Genomic DNA, 18,118 nt, shown 5'->3' with positions numbered 1-18,118 from the left:
TCCAGGAACATTTCTACAACTTGCGTGCGACATTGCAGAAACGCTTTGTCAGCTTCGCGACGTTTCAGATTATTGTGCGTCGTGTTCAGATGGTCGGTGATCGCTTGTTTTAGGTGTACCGGTAGAATGTCGTCTGAAAGCGAACACCGATTGGGGTTACATCCGACTGAAAAGTCGTCAGTTTCGCCCAGACAGAATTTACCTCCGAATCTCGGAGCTGGGTTGTCGCAAACGCGTTTACGAGTAGCTGAAATATAGAAAACAGTTAAACTTAAACTAAAAGTTAAACCCAAATTTCTGGATGTAATCGCCATTGGTTACTTCATGTTTTCAATGAGGACAACAATTCAAACTTAACCGTTTTAGGCTTAAACTTTTTCGTGAAACTGGGCCCAGATCTAATAGATAAATTCATCGGACTTCTAGAAAATGAATTCCGTGGATGCACGTTACAAAATGTAGGCCTAAAGTATTAACTCTTTGTATTAACTTTATGGCAACTTGATACTGTAATAGTATGGAATCTAACCCAAATTTCATAGACCAGTCAGGGGCTGTAGTTGCTCAAAAGTTGGTTGACCTGTAGGTAAGTAAATGACTCATAGTGAAATTAAAAACTTATATGTCGATTTGGTTAAAGTTAATTCTTAACTTTTGAGAACTGCAATCTCTGAGATTATGGCCGCCAACACCGGAGCAAGCTCGAAAGTTGGTGGTGGATAGATGTAATAGTGACCATCATCGTATGTTTTCCAAGAATTAAAGTTTGAACTCTAACTGTTTGAGCAACCATCGCCCCCTGGTATCTATTTTATTCACTATCTCCTTAGGGGATGTTATTACCTGTTCCGTTTCCACATGTTCTATCGCACAGCCACGGCGTCCACTCTGTCCACGCGCCGTGAATTGGACAAATCACGTTCACTTCACACGTCTGATAATCATCCTTATCGCCTTCACAATCCAAACCGTCACCAGACGGCGCTGGGTTATTACACAGTCGAAAGCGTTTACGGATTCCGTCGCCGCAGGTGACGCTGCAGGCAATCTCCCATTTACCCCACGGACCCCAGCTTCCGTCGATCAGTGGACAGTGCGTGTGAATCTGGCACGAATCGATCTCGATCTCATTCCCCAGACAAGGCGCTCCGTATCCGTTACACTGTCGCCTGCGCTGTTTCTGTTGAGATCCACATGTCGCTGTACACGCCGAATACGCCGTCCATTCACCCCACGATCTCTGACACTTATAGTGAACCTCATCAGAAACTGTAGTCCGGCATGAAGCCGTTTCTATGGCGCCTACTCCACGCTTATCCGGTTCACACGAAGTACCTTTTATTCTATTCTTACACGTACGTTTTCTGGCGGCCATGGCGCCCGGGAGCTCGCAATCCTGGGTACAGGTCCAAGGCGCCCATCGGCTCCAGTAACCGCTGTACCCACCGTTTACACGGCTACCACCGTATCCAGCTGGACACTGACACGGTTTACCAGTGGTCTGGTATTGGCCGTTAGATCCGGGACACCTGTAGTATCGTTTAGAGGTCTGTAGATTGACGCAGCGTCGCCTGCTCCGCTGTTGACATCCACCGCTACCTGCTCCTCCGTTTTTATTGCCCCATGTTACCTGACACGGTCCGTCAGCATCCCACTTCGTCCATTGCCCTGTATATCTTCCAGAACCTGTACAGAATTTGGCATCGTAACACCACTTTTTCTGTACGCTTCCTCCACCCTGACAATATCGACTATCAATTCGAGTTTTACAGGGGTGGTTTCCACAGTTCAGTTTTAAACATGCTCTAGTTCTTTGCACTTTACCCTTGTCCATATCACAGCGTCTCGAACAACGATCTTCCCACGGTCCCCACGAGCTCCAACCGTAATTCTGTGCCGCATTCAGCCACTTCGTGGACAGGACCAAAATCACGACCAGACGATTGATAACCGGCGGCATTTTCTTGGGAGACAACAGTAACATCGGTTAAAATCTCTAAACTTCCAAGCAACTGATTCGAATGGGGGACTCAGTCGGGATGTGGCGGGCACTTCCACGAACTTTGTAGAGAAAAAGAACTAAGATTGTGTCCAGTGCGTGATATGTATCATAAACAAAATCAAACCCCACCGATGCTTCAAAAATGAATTTTTAGAAAATTATTTAGATTTTAAGCGTAAGCACATTCATCAACTCTAATTAGATTGACGGACCGGCGCCGAATTAAGCCGACTCGAGGAGCTTGTGTATTTTTTAGTCCTGGACCGGCAAATAGCTTAACTCAGAGTAATAAAATATACATGAATTGAATTTTCGGTCAAGTCCTGAACCGGAAAATAGTTTAGCTCATGTAATTAAACATAATTGAATTGCATTGCCGGTGTATTCGTGATGGAAAAACCTCCCAAAAAGTTGCTTAAAGATCTCACACACGAGGTAAAATTATTCATATATTACCTATTCAGGGTATTTATCCAAAAATGGAAATACATTTGCTGAAATATTGAATATGGGTGAAATGCGCTCAACTCAATCAAATTCAAATATCAATTCAATGTACACTTTATTGAACGTTGTTTCAGGAAATGTTGAATTATACGCAGAGCCTTGAAAGACACGTGAAACAACTTCAAAATATCCTCTCTAAAACGAGATGTGAAGAAAAAACCAAGAAATTACGAAAACAAAGACCTTTTGACTTTAATAAGTAAGATTGATATTAATTTAAATAGACTTATTTTTTTGCCGACCATCCGTCCCCTCTATCATCAGATAAAGGAACCTAAGTGAACTGTTTCTATTGTTTGCATATTTTCAGGTATAACACACGTCATGTAGTATTAAAACTGTTGTATTTAGGATGGGACTACTGCGGTCTCGCTGAACAGGAAGACTCCAGTAAAACGATCGAATCAATTCTATTTGAGGCTCTTAGAACTACAAAACTTATACAATCCAGGTACGTCCCTTAATCTACCCCCTCACAGCCTGGAGCCGCCCTCCCAGATAATCTGCAGCCACTCTCACTGATTAATTGTAGTCTGGAGCAACCCTCCCAGGCAAACTGCAGAGCCATTCTCACTGATTTACTGCATTTTGGAGCCACCCCTCTGATAATGTGCAGTCTGGAGACACCCTCATTGGTAAGCTGTACTCTACTTTTTAGGGACACCTCTAATTATCACAGATGTGGTCGAACTGATAAAGGGGTCAGTGCATTTTCACAGGTAAAATGCTCAATTACTTTGTTTAACTGTTCTGCCCGCTAGGGGGCATTGTTTTAAACCCATGTTACAGTGTTTTGAATTTATACAGGTCATATCCATAGATCTGCGAACGAATTTACTGGAAGGAGTTGGCGTGAAACAGAGAGAGGGAGGTACTGCTCATTTGAGACCCGGTAAGCATTTCGCTTGACACCAGAACTGGGTTAGTCATTCCATCAAATTTTCAGCATTTTCTAAAGAGGACCATCATAACTATTCTCCCAGTCCTGGAAATAGGCTGATGATAATCATGCAGGGATGAAAAGTTTGTTAAGTTAACAACATTATAGCCTGACCTAACTTCTAATCCTAACCCTGTAATCTAGTTGTTTTCAATACTGGATACCAGCCAGGTATATTCTTCTTCAAAAATCAAGTGGTTGTATGCGTGATACTTTACGATCTGACCCTCCAGTTTCACAGGTGTGAATTAAGATTTGCCTCAGAGTTAACGCATTGTAATTGGACTGAATTTAAGTCTAACTGAACTGGTGTCTGTGTTAACATTATTACTGGTGCCAGATGATTCAATTCGAAGAACCTTGAAGTGTTGATATTTGTGCTCGGCTATAATTTGAGTATTCAATTTCAAAGTGATTCTGGTAAGAGATGATTTCAGGGTTTCTAGTGGTCCTTCTAAATCCTTCCAAGTCCTTCTTTTGGAAAAAGTTTGGACAAACATCATCTTTGTCCACCTTTTGACTGTATGTCCTTCCAAATTTCATTTTTAGCCCACTTGGGACTTTAGTCCCAGCGGGCTATTGCGTTCACTTTTCGTCCGTCCGTTCGTCCGTCCGTCCGTAGACGGAATCCAGTTATTTTGGGAAGTTTTGAAGACGCTTCAAGATAATGTCTTGATATTTGGGTTACACATGTATCTACCCTAGACACATCTTCAGCCCAAAAACTGGCCCTGTCAGATTCAAGATGGCCGACTGGCAGCCATTGTTGTTCGCCAAAATCAGCACTTTTTACACATTTTTGAACTTTTTGAGGGAAATTTTGAAGACGCTTTGATCAATTACCTTGATCTTTCGGATATATGTGAATTCCCCCAGGGCCCATCAGCATAACAAAAATTGGGTCGATCGGACTCAAGATGGCCGTCCTATGACCTTTTTAGTGCCCAAAAATGTTGATTTTGGCCCAAATTCTGAGTCCTGTAGCTTCCTACTGGTTTATCATTTCTCATTGCAATTTGTGATGGGTATTCTTTGGAAAGGGATGTTTTATACCTGAGACAGGTATTTTTCATCAGCCAATTATGACGCAATTGGCGGCCATCTTGGTGTCAGCAGTACTCATTCGTAAGTGGGAAAAAGTTTTTCCACATTATATTGATACCTAAGCGTATTTTGTTACCACAATCAATTAGAAAGTTGTAGCTCATAACGTGTTCTATGATTGTGGTGAGTTTCAAGGTCATTGGGTTTTGAATATGGTCACCAGGGGGCGTTGAATAGTAGAATAACTTAGTATTTCCATATTAAAGTGGTAACGAGGCATATTTTGTTATCACAATCAATTACAAAATCGTAGCTGCTGACATGTTCTATGATTGTGGTGAGTTTCAAGGTCATTGGATTCTGTATATGGTCGCCAGGGGGCGTTGAATATTGAAATTGTTAGATTGTTGAGCATTTGGAACCACTTCCCAAGTGGGCATGGTGTCCCTGGACCCCTAGTTAGCTCCGCTGTGACCGAAGGTCAGCAGAGCTAATGGGTTAGGGGGTGAGCCGTCATCCTCTGTTCGTTCGTTCGTCTGTCAACTTTTTCTTCAAATCGCTACTAGTCCTACAGTTTTAATCAGATCAATTCCAAATTTGGCATGAATGTTCTATTGACCTAGGCCTATAAAGTTACAGAGCAATTTTTTTGCATTTGTCCCCCAGGGGGCGCCCCTGGGGTTGGAGTTTCTATTCAAATCGCTACTCGTCCTACAGTTTTAATCAGATCAATTCAAAATTTGGTATGAATGTTCTATGGACCAAGGCCTATAAAGTTACAGAGCCTTTTTTGGATTCGTCCCCAGGGGGCGCCCCTGGGGTGGAGTTTCTATTTCTTCAAACCGCTACTAGTCCTACTACAGTTTTAATTAGATCAAGTCCAAATTTGGTATGAATGTTCTATGGACCAATACCTACAGTACAGAGCCCTTTTTGGATTTGGCCAAAAGGGGGCACCCCTAGGTATGCAGCTTTTTTTTCTTCAAATCACACAGCGGAGCTATATAAGCCGATAGGCTCCTTGTTATTTATTTTTCGCTCGCAATTTTGTCACAAATTCAACAGTTTGTTTGAGAAAGCTTGAACAGCAGTACGTCTTTTGCTTGGTGAAGGCATTCGAAAATGCTTCCTTAAGGGTCCTCATTTTACTGGGAAGTACTTCTTTCTCAGTCAAAAAGTGCTTCCTTCCTAAAATTGCTGAAAAGTCCTTCTTAATACTCTTTTTTATCCACTGGAAACCCTGTAATTTGACTTTAAACCAGTGTTTAGTCAATGTGTTAAATGTCAGTGGACAGTCACTGTGATAAATGTTTGAGATGAGATTATTGATTGTATTTGTAGTTGATTCTACGACTGAAGAGATTAATTACATATTGATATTAAATCGCTCGTTGCCGCCGGAGATCCGTGTTTTAGCGTGGTCCCCCGTCGATACGGAGTTCAGCGCCAGATTCAACTGCACTCAACGAACTTATAAATACCTATTCCCTAAAGGAGAACTCGATGTTGAGGTACTTACGAATGATATATCTATATTCATTAGTTTCGTAGAAAGGAGGGAGAGGGAGTTCACTAAGTAAACTGACATGAGATAGAGAGGGCTGAATGAAGGTACTCTTTGTATTCTTACCTTCTATCGGCATTGGGCGGCGCAGGCAGCAATAAACTGCAGGCAGGATGCGCATTTTAAATTATACTGATAAACCTTTTTTGACGCGCGGAAAATGAAACTGATGAGAAACAAGCAATTTTGGCCTTATTTAGGCATAGATTAAAACTAAAATTTTCAACTCTCTTTTCCCTTCTGCTCTGCTCAACCAATTACGCAATCTATCTTGTAAAAGAAAATTTCTGTAAAAATGTGTATTTCTTTCCGTCAGTTGATGCAGGAAGCCGGAGTGAAACTGATCGGGTCACATGATTTCCGTAATTTATGTAAAATGGACGTCCGAAACGGCGTCAAAGAATATATACGACGTATCAGAGACGTTTCTGTAGCGACCGTAGATTCAGCGGTTGCAGGCGGTTACCAGATGTGCGAATTGACGATAACCGGAAACGCGTTTCTGTGGCACCAGATCAGATGCATTGTAGCGATATTATTCCTCGTAGGAGAGAAACACGAAATGCCACAGGTTCGTAAAACTGCAGCTCGTTATACGTTTAATACTACGCCCTGTTATTCATGAAATTATTTGAAATTCAAATCTGTTGATGATAACTGTATTGATTGTTGTAGGTCATCGATGAATTGTTAGATATTGAAAAAACTCCACAGAAACCTCAGTATACAATGGCTTCAGGTCAGTCTCTTCTGCCTCTCCCCTCCTCTCCCTTGTCAAATAACTTGTCAATTACTTGGATTTAATTGGTTGTATTTTGTAGAATTACCCCTGGTGCTGTATGAATGTGAATATGCTGATATCGACTGGTTGTATGATTCAGGTCAGTAGCAGACGGGCTTTACCGCTACAGTGTATTTCATAGTATTTCACTGTCTAGAGTGTTATTTTGATTGTATTTAATTCTGGTTCTAGAGGAATTGGACGTGGTGGTTAAATGTTTACAGTCACAATGGACGACTCATTCAGTGCGGTGAGTTCAAGTAGGACGACAGGAGGGAGAGAGGGTGTAATACCTTCCCTACCCAGATTACTTCTCAGCGTCTTCGTATTATAAACTTTTTGAATAATTTTTTGCAGGGCGAATTTGGTGAAAAGGATGATTACAAGTTTAGAGATAAAACGTCAGGAGCAGAATTCTACTGGTAATCGTCGATCAAAAAGGATCCGCTCTAGATTTTGATATAGTTAGGATCTCAAATTGGTTTCTTATTACAGTTGACCCAGTGATGACTCAAACACATTGTTTAATACCTGGAAATAGAACTAAAATTCATAAACCTCTAGCAAAACGCACAACCAGTGGTAAGTGTGAAGCTAACGTGAGGTTTCCTTACATGTCAAGACATTTCTCCAGTGGGTGGCTCCTGGCGCACGTAAGAGCTTGTCCTTCTCATAAACAGTCTATTGTTTTTTTCAGATACGTTAGAAAAACGACTGGAAAACTTTGCCAAGAGACCGAAATTAGGAGTTATAAAATCAACAGAGACTGAATGAATGAATGAATGGCTTTTAATACAAAAAGATTTACTTCTAGTCGTTGGAATTTCTTGTGGAAAGTTTTTCGTGTTTGAAAGGACTTCTTTCTTCAGAATCAACAAAAGTAAATGTAACAGACAATATCTTTCCAAGATTATAGACTTTTAATGAAGGCATCACAACATAAATGGAGCGAAGAGAAAATTGTTTATTATTAAAAATGTTTAAAAAAACATTCACAAGAATCATTAAATTTTTGACGAGATTTTCAATGTTTCGATGTTGTCAACGTAGACAAGATTTTCAATGTTTCGATGTTGTCAACGTAGATGAGATTTTATTAACGATTACTCCACAAATTAACAGCCACGGGATGAGACCGATACCTCCTGGAAAAAAAAATTCACAATTTCAAACATGCTTTATACAGACTAGTTGACTCGGCTCGAGTCAGACCGGATATAACGGTTTTAAACTAAGGCCTACAATAAGATTGGAAATACAAATTGGGACGCAAAAGATGATTGACCAAAGTAATATGATGACGCATAAACCAAGTTTCTGCTCGAGTCGGAACTGTTCAACTCGGATGTTTGTTGAAATAATTTTGTGCAGACATTATTTATGAATTACATAACATCCAACTCGGATTTCACACTCAAGTCGGACAGAGGTGCGGAGTCTACTGTAATTCATCTATTTGTGCTTGAGTCAAACTGACTCAAAGTCGTCTCTGTATTTCTGAGTCCCAATTTCTATCTCAAATTTTATGTTGTCTAATGATGTGTAAGTCGACGCAATACTGAAGTTATCTCTATTTTTGAGTCTCAATTTGTATTTCTAATTCAATTTACTAAGTGTAAGTCATCGTTTGGATAAGTCATAAACATAATCATTCCAGCTATGACAACTTGAACCACAATTTGACTTATTTTTCTGCTAGAATTAAGAGAATTCTTTTTACCTGTAACTTGAGAGGGAAAAGAAACCAACGAAGAAACTGGGCTGAAATAATTATCACTGAACACTAGAACCGGATATGATTTCCACCACCACAGTAACAAACCCATACATATAACCTGTCAAAATAGTAGAAAATAATTCATTTATATCGGTTCAGCATGATTTGAGACAAACACGGGTCAACTCATCAAACCTACCCGGATTATTTGAAATGCTACGGTCATAAATATTTTTACTTTCGTCAGAAATTCAGATCGATTTGTTTCTGTAACGAAATAGGCAAAATTTGATTCGTAAATGTTAGAAATGGGGCGAAAGACAATTTTACGACGAGCTAAAAACACTGAGTGACGTTTCATGGTTACCGTGTACTTTTAATTGTTCCGTGAATTTAATAATTTTTCTCTCTGTTTTCGCGTATTTTGAGAATTCGTCGACCATGTGAATCGTTCTCAGTTGTTTGCGTAAAGTTGATATTTCACTTTTCAAATCGATTTCTTCTTTTTCTTCTTTAACTATTTTCACGGTTATCTACAAACGACGGAACGACACAAAAAATATGAACAATTCTTAGCCGACCAGTTCGCTTGATACAGGTATCGGAGTGAAGCAGCCCGGTCTGCACAGAGGTTCAAGGCTGAAAACGTTGGTTCAAAAAGAGAGAGAGAGAGGAAGGGAAAACGAGTCCGCAGAGAGAGGGAGATGAAAAGGGAGAGACAGTAAGGAAAGGAAGGAGAGGAGACTCAGGGAGAGGACACACAGGCTCATATCGGAGTCGTAGGTACAGTAACAACGATGATTTTTTAATCCAGTGTCTATAATACAGTCAAACCCACTTTATCCGGATCAGCTTAATCAGGATTTTGGTCCATTTGTTGATTTTATTTTCTGGAAAATGACTTTTAATCTAAATTTCCAAAAAACTGGATGAATTTTGACGGTCCTAAATCAAATGATCCGAATTAAGTGGGTTGTACTGTATACACAAAATAACTTATATTACAGACAATCAACCCGCATAAGTCGCCATCGAATTAGTCGTATCATCACATATCTCGTATCATTAATTTGGTCCCGATTTTCTTCTTCGTTATACCTTAAATATTATGCTAATAACTCGCACTTCATAAGTCGTATTTTCACGTAATTTTAGAAGCCAAATTGTCTGATTCCATTCAAAATACCTCGCATAAGTCTTATAGGCCTATGCCATAGCAGCATATAAAAAATACGCTACAATATTGTCAGTGTAAGTGTTCAGACAGTGACAATGTAATTTTCTGGTGAAGTTGTCTTGTGTGGTGCACGTGGCAGCTTTAATTGATTGATTGAGCAATAGGCCTATAGGATATGCTCATGATACGACGAACCATACTGGAATCTGAACGTCGTATATCGTATTTTCACGGGTTATTTGCGGAATTCGTATAAAACCACAACTTATAAGTAACTCGTAAAAATACGACTTACACGTTACTCATACATCATGTAAGTCGTAGTAAAAGCGTCAGTCCCGAGGACTACGACTTATGCGGGGTTGACTGTATTGATATTGTTTTTACAGTAGGCCTAGGCCTACTGAGCCGAGTCAAGTTATGAGTAATACAATGAATAAGGTTCCTGGGAGATACTTACAATTTTTGCAAGATATGGTGAAATATGTGGAAACATTGTAAACACAAATACAACGACGAATACAAATAAAGCTGCGCTGAATCCTAATGCCGGCTGTGATTCAAGCAACACAGCCGCCGCCGCCGGCTCATCATTAGCCGCATCGTCCATTCTCTCTTCTACAAATACAATTAATTGTCTCGAATTGATTATCATCAAAATAAGATCGAATTTACACGAGTTCCAATATCCGGTTCGAACATCTATTTACCAGCGATTTAATGATTGAAACGAATTTATTTATCTGCGAATACTGTATCAATTCAGCCCCAATTCAATTCAATAGTCTCCACGCGACCCTCAACATTCCATTGAATTGAATTGAATTAAGAAAACGACCGGAATCTGGCGCGAATTAGGTTCGAGTCCCAGTCAATCGATTAAACCGCTGAAAAACATATACTCCGACGTTCAAAACTGAATAAAGTCAGAGAACTACTTACTTTTTCAATGCGAATATCTATTGATTTTATCAATTTCGGTGACGGTTGGAGTGAGTGGAGATCATTGTCTGAGAATGAAGATCATCAGCACTGTGTACAGGGGATTCCCAGATTCAGAAAACGGGCCGGGACGGGTCTGGCTGTTTGACTGGAATAATTCCAGTAAAAGTAGGCTTCAAAACCTGGAACATAGAATTGATCAGTGATATCAATGTTACTCCGAATCCCGGTGCCGTTTTAACAGTATTTATTTACTTAGCGAAGCTCACGACTAACAAAGCGAAACCGCGAATGGGATTTCCCCGAGACGTGGTAATTTCGTTACAGCATTAAAATGCTTATGGGAACGTCCTCTCAGTTTTTGCGCTGTTATTAACTGTGGATCTGCGTCGTTCCGGATCGTATGTTTAGTGGTTACTGTGGATACTGTCGCGTTTTAAGTGGACTGTAAGCGTGCTCGACTGGACTCCGTGGCATCACGATGGATGAAGAGATACAACATTGTGAGATATGTGACAAACGATTCAGCGGTTTACTCAATGTACAGCAACATTACGCGTCCGAAAAACATAAGAAAAGATTCGCAATGGCGTCTGATTCCTCCCGAGAACGATGTGTCCGAATTGAAAAAAGGGTTCAAGATATCGCGGCGCGTATGGAACGCAGTTCGTGGTCTGCCCCGAAAACATCGCCGATAATAAACCAACCTGCACAACTTAGAGATGAGCCGTTCGGGAGGCAGTGTCAGTCATCTTCAACATCAGACGGCGCTGCAAGTCATGCCGATATAATCCGGGAAAGTGAAACTTGCGACGAACGAGGATTTGGCAAATGTAAAATCTGTCGGGCTGAGTACACGTCACGTGAGCAGGCTATACAGCATATCAGGGGCAAAAAACATCAGAAAAATGTCAAACAGTTGTCGTTGACAACACCAGCCCTAGGAGGTGCAAGCGGGTTACAGGCGCTGACCGGAGATGAAGATGAAAGTGACGATGATTGTCCTGTTATCATGCCAAACTGCAAAATCTGGTGCGATTGTTGTAAACGTTGCGTGGATACGATCGAACAATATAAAATTCACTGTCGAAGTTCGAAACACAAATCAAAACGGCTACAGCTGCGAGAGGGCGCTAGCAGTTCCAATATGGTGACTAATGAAAATTCGTCTGTAATTGGCATCCGCGGGGAGAGCAATTTAACCAGTGTAACTAGTGTAACCAGTGTAACTAGTACGAGTTTGTTACAGATGAGAAATCCCTATAATTGCTATGTTTGTGACTGTCCGTTAAACAGCGCTGAACAACTTCAAATTCATAATGAGAGTAAAAAACATAAAAACAAAGAAATGAAGTTGAAAATGTATCGAGATTTTGATGCAGCGATTCCTTCGACAAGCGGAGCGGTTACTGGCGGCGTGGTTACGAAAAAACAGAAGATCGATCTGACTGGTCCGGGTAGTCCGGCGTCCAGCTCGTCTGGTGAGTCGGAACCGACACGTAAGCTGGTAACGCCGTCTGGTGACAAAACGAAAACAAAACCGCCTGACGTCAGAAAGAAAATAACACCACCTCGTGACAGAAAGCCCCCGGTTCAAATCGACGAAAAGAAAGCGATTAAAACGATTGCAGAATTATTCAACGGAAATGAATTCTTAAAAAGCGCAAATTCTATTGATTCCATCAGAAATAACGATATCCTCGAAATTCAATACAAATATATTTGTTCGAGAATTCAGAAATCACTGAAAGATTCGAAAAATAGAGTGAGCTGTAGTAGTCGTCGCGGCGGATCGGGAATTTCCAAACAAACCGCTAAACGATTCTTCGATGAACAGTTGATGATGTCCGATGTGAATCGGTCGCTAGAAAAAGATAAACTCGACTTGGAAAAGAAACGCGATGAAATCAAACTGCGGTTAGAAAACGCGGAAAAACTGAAGAAAAAATCGAAAGATTGATAAAGTTTCAAATCACTCAGCCTTGACCTTTACTCAGCTACTAGTAGGACCGTTGATATTCACCGAGTTGAATGGCATTCGATTCAAATCGTCGGAGTGTGGTAGGCGATTTTTTGACGTTTCTTTAAATGTTTACCGTGTTTAAGACATTATATAATGACTATGTATGGTCGTTAGCGTCTATAGATAGACTGTGTCAAGCTTTAATCATTTTATGCGATGTAAATTTAGCGCGAATAATGTTATATTACAATGTTGTGAATTTTAAACATTTCATATTATTACATTCGACTTGAACAATACGAAATTAGTATTCATACATGTACTGTTTTATATTTTTTTCAACAATTTAATGTTTTGATATGTAGAATCAATGTTCGTTCTATGCTATTATCACGCTTTGATATACTATCATATATAGATTGACTTGAGTTTTTATTTAATGGCGAGTCCAGATATTTCACAACTATTGAATCAATTTAAAATCAACCGAGTTAATGGAAAAATTAGCTATACAGTCAAATCCAATCTTGATCTGTCTAATCTGGACAATATTTGCAGTCCATTTGTTCATTAATATACAAGAACGAAATGACTTTTTTCAATCTCAAGATAGGGATTGACCCTGTAATTTATTTGATTGATAGATTTTGCATGTTTTTCGATTTACTGCGGATTTGCCGTAAACCGAATGAATTTTGTTGGCCCCAAATGATCCGAATTAGGGCGGGTTCCACTGTAGGGTGATACAGATCAACACATGGAAAAACACAGACAGTTTTCTTAGAGGGCACTTGCACGACGGTCTAATTCAAATTTGCCGCGTGTTGACCGCGATGGCGGCGGCTGTGATCAGCGCGCGCGCGCGTCGTGTGTCGAGTGCTATTATTGTGGAGCGCTGTAATGGCGGAATACACCCAGTACTGGTACTGCTGCAAGCTATAGAAAGTGTACTACTGTTCAGGTCATGCGATGTCGGAGATAAACAAATCGATAGTTTATCATATTTGAGATATACAGTTGTAAGTAAGATGAGATTTTCGGGTATACTATTCCATAATGATGAACGTTTTATTACGATCAGGCGGTAACGGCTCTTCGGAAACGACTGAAAACCACTGAAACCGAGGCTGCAGAATCTATGACTTATGTACCGATGACTGAAGGCCTAACTACTCGCAGAGACTATCACACCAGTCTACAGATCGGGTCACCCACCATTCTGCATGTATAAACAATTTTTTTTGTGTGGAGGCAAAATTCTTTTCGTCGTACAATGTAGTTGTGTTAATAGTGACGAGGAATGAGCTCGTATAGGTTTTGCGCTCCGGGAGGAGACGGCAGTGGGCTCTTCGAACACTTGATCGTTCAAATAGCTGTTTTTAGCTTACAACCACACAGAAATACGTGTGCTACTGTGGACTGAATTATTCAAGTAAAGTCCGTTTATTTGTATATATACAGAGCACTAGAATGCTCCATAAATCTGAGGTATTTGTAAAACTAATCTATGAAAGAATAATAAATACTTGAGCCCGTTACTGTCACTCTAAGACTCTTGTATGCATGGATATACACATGTATAAAGCTAGTTTATTAATAGCCTTAAATACATGTCATTGATAAAGTGTGACGCGCCAGTGACGTTCAATACGACGCATTCGCCATCTATACGATTCATGCATCACCAACTAGGCCTAACTTTATTTCTGAACAAATTGGAGTTTGCATGTAAGTTAACCTTTCAGCAGGTTTAATTAGGGTTTTTATTAAAAACTTGTGGGTTGATTTATAAAATTTCGTTATAGTGGTACTGTTTGGATTGCCTTGTAAACCCATCGCCAACAGACTCCCCAGGGACATATACCGTGAAACGTCTAGATACACGCAGTCTGATGCCAATCACACTTTTCATCCTCTAAACATGTAACAGAGCTGAAACTCGGTTAGACGCTAGAAAATCTTTTCGTTTTAACCGATATTCCGTAATATCCAGTATGAAATTAGTTGAATTGTCCTATTTGGGATGGGATTTTAGCTTTGCGAATAACCAATAAATCGTTATATGTATCCGAGGTCATAGTTCCACTATATTTTATGACTCACATAAAACAAATTCAAGGTAATTATATATAATGATATTTGCTATTGCAGCTGGTGTGTTTATAAGATGGAGCCGGCAGCAGCGGACGCTTCCGCCGCCAGAACGAGGTATTTCGGCGACGCTCTAAAATTCGCTATTGAAGCTCGTGACACCGAGATGGTACAGGAGCTGCTTCTACACCGGTTCTCACCGGAAGCGATTATTCCGGCCGCGGACCAATGGCCGCAGTCGCCATTACTCGAGGCCGTATCCACATCACAACTGGAGGTCGCCACCGTACTGTTAAAACATCTCGGGACCGTGTCGTCTGCTAAACTGTTAGGTAAATGTTTGATGTGCGCCGTAGGGCTAAGATCTAAACCGCTGGTCGAGTTATTGATCCAATATGGCGCTGATATAAACTGCTCGTTTGACTACGCCTCACCGTTAGCGCGGGCCTGTATTCTGGGCGATATAGAAATTGCTAATTTCATACACGAAAAAGGTGGTCGTATGTTCGGTAAGGATATTCTACCCTCGCTTGCCAGTAGAGGTTATGATCGGATCGTAGAACGACTGTTGAACTGGGGCGTGTTTGCGCAGGCGGATGTACACAGCGCCATGATGGAGGCATGTTCTAAAGGCTACACGAAGGTTCTCGATCAATTGTTGTCTTCCGGGATTAAGATCGATTTCAAGAATATGCAAATTGTCTTAGATACGGCCTTGAAGAAAGGTCATATGGCTATTGCGAAAATGGTGCTTTCAAAAGTGGACGAAATTCGTGAATGTTTGAATTCTGATAAAGATAATGTAGAATCTGAATTTGAATTTTTGAAATTGAACGTTGCTAATGACGGCAATCACAACCACCAATCCGCCGTCGCTAATATTAACGGTTTCAGCCTCGATATCGATTTGCTGTTTCATCTAGCTGTGATAACCGGAAACTGTGATATGGTTCGGAATCTGTCCGCACGTGGCGCTAATGTGAATAATTTACGATTCGGTAACAGCCCTCTGTATACAGCAGTGTTGTCGCAGATGTTTACGGTGATTCCGATCCTACTCGAACTCGGGGCGGATATTAACGGCAAAAACACTCAGAATCGAACTGCTCTACACGCGGCAGCCCGGATAGGACTATCCGAGGATATCATGAGTCTATTGCTAGAAAACGGGGCTGATCCATTGGCTAAGGACAACAATGGACGCCTGCCGTTATCTGAAGCTTGTGAGCTCGGTACGTGTAAACCTAATGTCGTTAAAATCCTACTCGACGCAGCGCCCTCTGCATTGACGGAAGTGGACAAGAACTACTCGACGGCGCTTCATATTGCGGCCGCTAGGGGTCGCGGTATTATGGCGGTATATCTGATTGAGAGCGGGGCGGGAGTCGAGTACGTCGACTGCGATAAGAACACCCCGTTACACCTGGCCTGTCGTTCCGGCTGTTCAGACATCGTCGACAGCATCTTAACGAATAAATTCGTATCGAAACGAATCGAAGATTTGACCAATGCCGTCAACAAGGATGGCAAGACGGCTTTACACTACGCATGCGCGGGTGGCTTTGCGGCCATCATAGGTAAGCTGTTATCTCACGGAGCCGATCCCAACAAGGTCGATCACAAATGTTGCACGAGTTTACATTATGCCGTGGTGAGGGAGGAAGCCGTCGCCATTTTGATTGAGAGCGGGTTGTGCGACGTGGAATGTGAAGATACAAACGGCTGCACTGCGTTACATAAAGCCTGCGCGCAGGATCCCGAAAAACCCGCCGTTATCTCCGCGCTCGTGAACGCAGGGGCCAATGTTAATACTCTTAACGCCCAACAGACGTCGCCACTGATGATGTGTTGTTCGCAAACCTCGTCAACGCGAGTTCCGGTCGAATCGATTAGAATATTGCTGACTTCCGGTGCTGAGGTGAATTCACGGAATCCAATAACCGGTGAGACACCGCTGCTGATGCTGTGTAAGTTCGCGCCGCCATCTTTAATGCGTTTTAATAAAACCAATCTGAATAAACAAACTCGGGCCGTAGCGGAACTTCTGGACAACGGGGCCAGAGGTGATGATAAAACCGCGGATACAATGTCAACGGCTTTGGATTTGGCCTGTCATAGCGCGTGCAATGTCGAATTGGTCAAGTTCCTATTGGCTAAACTCCCCTCACACTTGACCGATGATTGGTTGCTTAGAAGCTCTACTCAGAATTTGCTAATTCGGTCGCTACAGAAACCGATTCGATTCCGTAAGTTTACGCTGGTGAATACGGTTGAATTGTTGAAGACAATGACGTCATACGGAGCAGAGATTAACCTCAATGATAAGTGCATTCTCGATTTGTACGAGTGGAATTTATATGTGACGAGTTTAGTAATTTGTTTAGCTAATCAGAACTTCCCGACATTCCTCGTAAACATGGCCGTCTCAAAGCGCGATCTATTGACCGTACTGAGGCTCCACGAATGCGGTTACGACATCACCGAGTCGGTTATGGATAGATGCAAGTTAGCGCAAGACGCTGATACTGGTAGTAGCGATAACAATGTGGAGGTTTTCGTAAATGATTTCAAATTTCACGTCAATCAGGTCGTGTCGTTAAAAGGGGCGTGTCGCCTGAGATTACGTCACATCTTAAGGATGAATCGACGCCAAGGAATTCTGGGTAGTATACGTGAGCTTCCGTTACCAAGAAAACTGCAAGAATTTCTAGCTTTCATGTCGTTACCGGAACTCGTAGAGTGATCATACTTCGGCGATCGAGGAGCCGCTAGGTGCGCTACTAGTGTGAATCATACTGTGGTGATCGAGGAGCCGCTAGATGCGCTACTAGTTAGCATAAATTTCTTCTACATTTCAATAAAAACCTCAACACTTTTCTTTCTTCTTGATTTCACTAAAACAATTATTATTTTCATGTTGCGTTCTGGACTTTGTAGTTATACTTCGTTTTCTAATATTCACTAGATGGCGCCCGTATCGCACGATCATCGAGGAGGCAGTTAATGTACAACCAACAGTGATGCGCTTAGCAACAACCGGTTTTTATCCTTTCTTGATCTAAGGGAGGAGGGAGGGGAGGAGGGAGGGGTGGAGGGAGGGGATGACGAGAAGGGGTCGAGACCAGAAAATTTTTTTTAACACCCTCTACCCGCTAAGCGCCACGTAGGGCATTATAAGCGGGTTCGATGTTTCTTTTTCCCAATGGGAGAGAGACCAGAGAAGAACCTTCGACCAAGAAACTCTGTCGCCACCAGGGTTTGAACCCATCTACGAGCTATTATCTCTTGCTCGTAGAACCCATAAACCCTGGATTGACGAGACCAGTAGTGACTGGCGGCTTAACACACTCGGCCACTGCGCCTCAACTGATGATAGTGATATCTTATCAG

At 41.6% G+C, this 18,118-nt stretch overlaps 3 protein-coding genes across 3 annotated transcripts; 2 read left to right on the top strand and 1 right to left on the bottom strand.

The window, feature by feature from the left end:
• The first annotated feature begins 2,339 nt into the window (after positions 1-2,339).
• Positions 2,340-7,661, top strand: LOC141908020 (tRNA pseudouridine(38/39) synthase-like). The gene is made up of 13 exons (XM_074797789.1): positions 2,340-2,437; positions 2,584-2,708; positions 2,820-2,960; positions 3,168-3,228; positions 3,317-3,401; positions 5,835-6,004; positions 6,374-6,628; positions 6,733-6,796; positions 6,879-6,938; positions 7,031-7,088; positions 7,196-7,260; positions 7,334-7,420; positions 7,536-7,661. Exons 1-13 carry the CDS (start codon positions 2,393-2,395, stop codon positions 7,610-7,612), a joined length of 1,293 nt encoding a protein of 430 aa, XP_074653890.1. The 5' UTR covers positions 2,340-2,392; the 3' UTR covers positions 7,613-7,661.
• An 88-nt stretch (positions 7,662-7,749) lies between these two features.
• LOC141908021 (guided entry of tail-anchored proteins factor 1-like) lies at positions 7,750-10,525 on the bottom strand. Its single transcript, XM_074797790.1, has 6 exons — positions 10,443-10,525; positions 10,193-10,350; positions 8,923-9,088; positions 8,755-8,822; positions 8,559-8,673; positions 7,750-7,983 (listed from the first exon to the last, which is right to left on the bottom strand). The coding sequence occupies exons 2-6, from the start codon at positions 10,340-10,342 to the stop codon at positions 7,898-7,900; spliced, it is 585 nt and encodes a 194-aa protein (XP_074653891.1). The 5' UTR covers positions 10,343-10,350; positions 10,443-10,525; the 3' UTR covers positions 7,750-7,897.
• Positions 10,526-13,532: 3,007 nt separating this feature from the next.
• Positions 13,533-17,590, top strand: LOC141908019 (uncharacterized). Its single transcript, XM_074797788.1, has 2 exons — positions 13,533-13,656; positions 14,789-17,590. Exon 2 carries the CDS (start codon positions 14,805-14,807, stop codon positions 17,469-17,471), a length of 2,667 nt encoding a protein of 888 aa, XP_074653889.1. The 5' UTR covers positions 13,533-13,656; positions 14,789-14,804; the 3' UTR covers positions 17,472-17,590.
• Positions 17,591-18,118: the final 528 nt, after the last annotated feature.

This window comes from Tubulanus polymorphus, chromosome 7, assembly GCF_964204645.1.
Source record: "Tubulanus polymorphus chromosome 7, tnTubPoly1.2, whole genome shotgun sequence".
NCBI lineage: Eukaryota > Metazoa > Nemertea > Palaeonemertea > Tubulaniformes > Tubulanidae > Tubulanus > Tubulanus polymorphus.
Note: the sequence above shows the minus strand (reverse complement) of the source record. Positions and strands in the feature narration are given on the sequence as shown.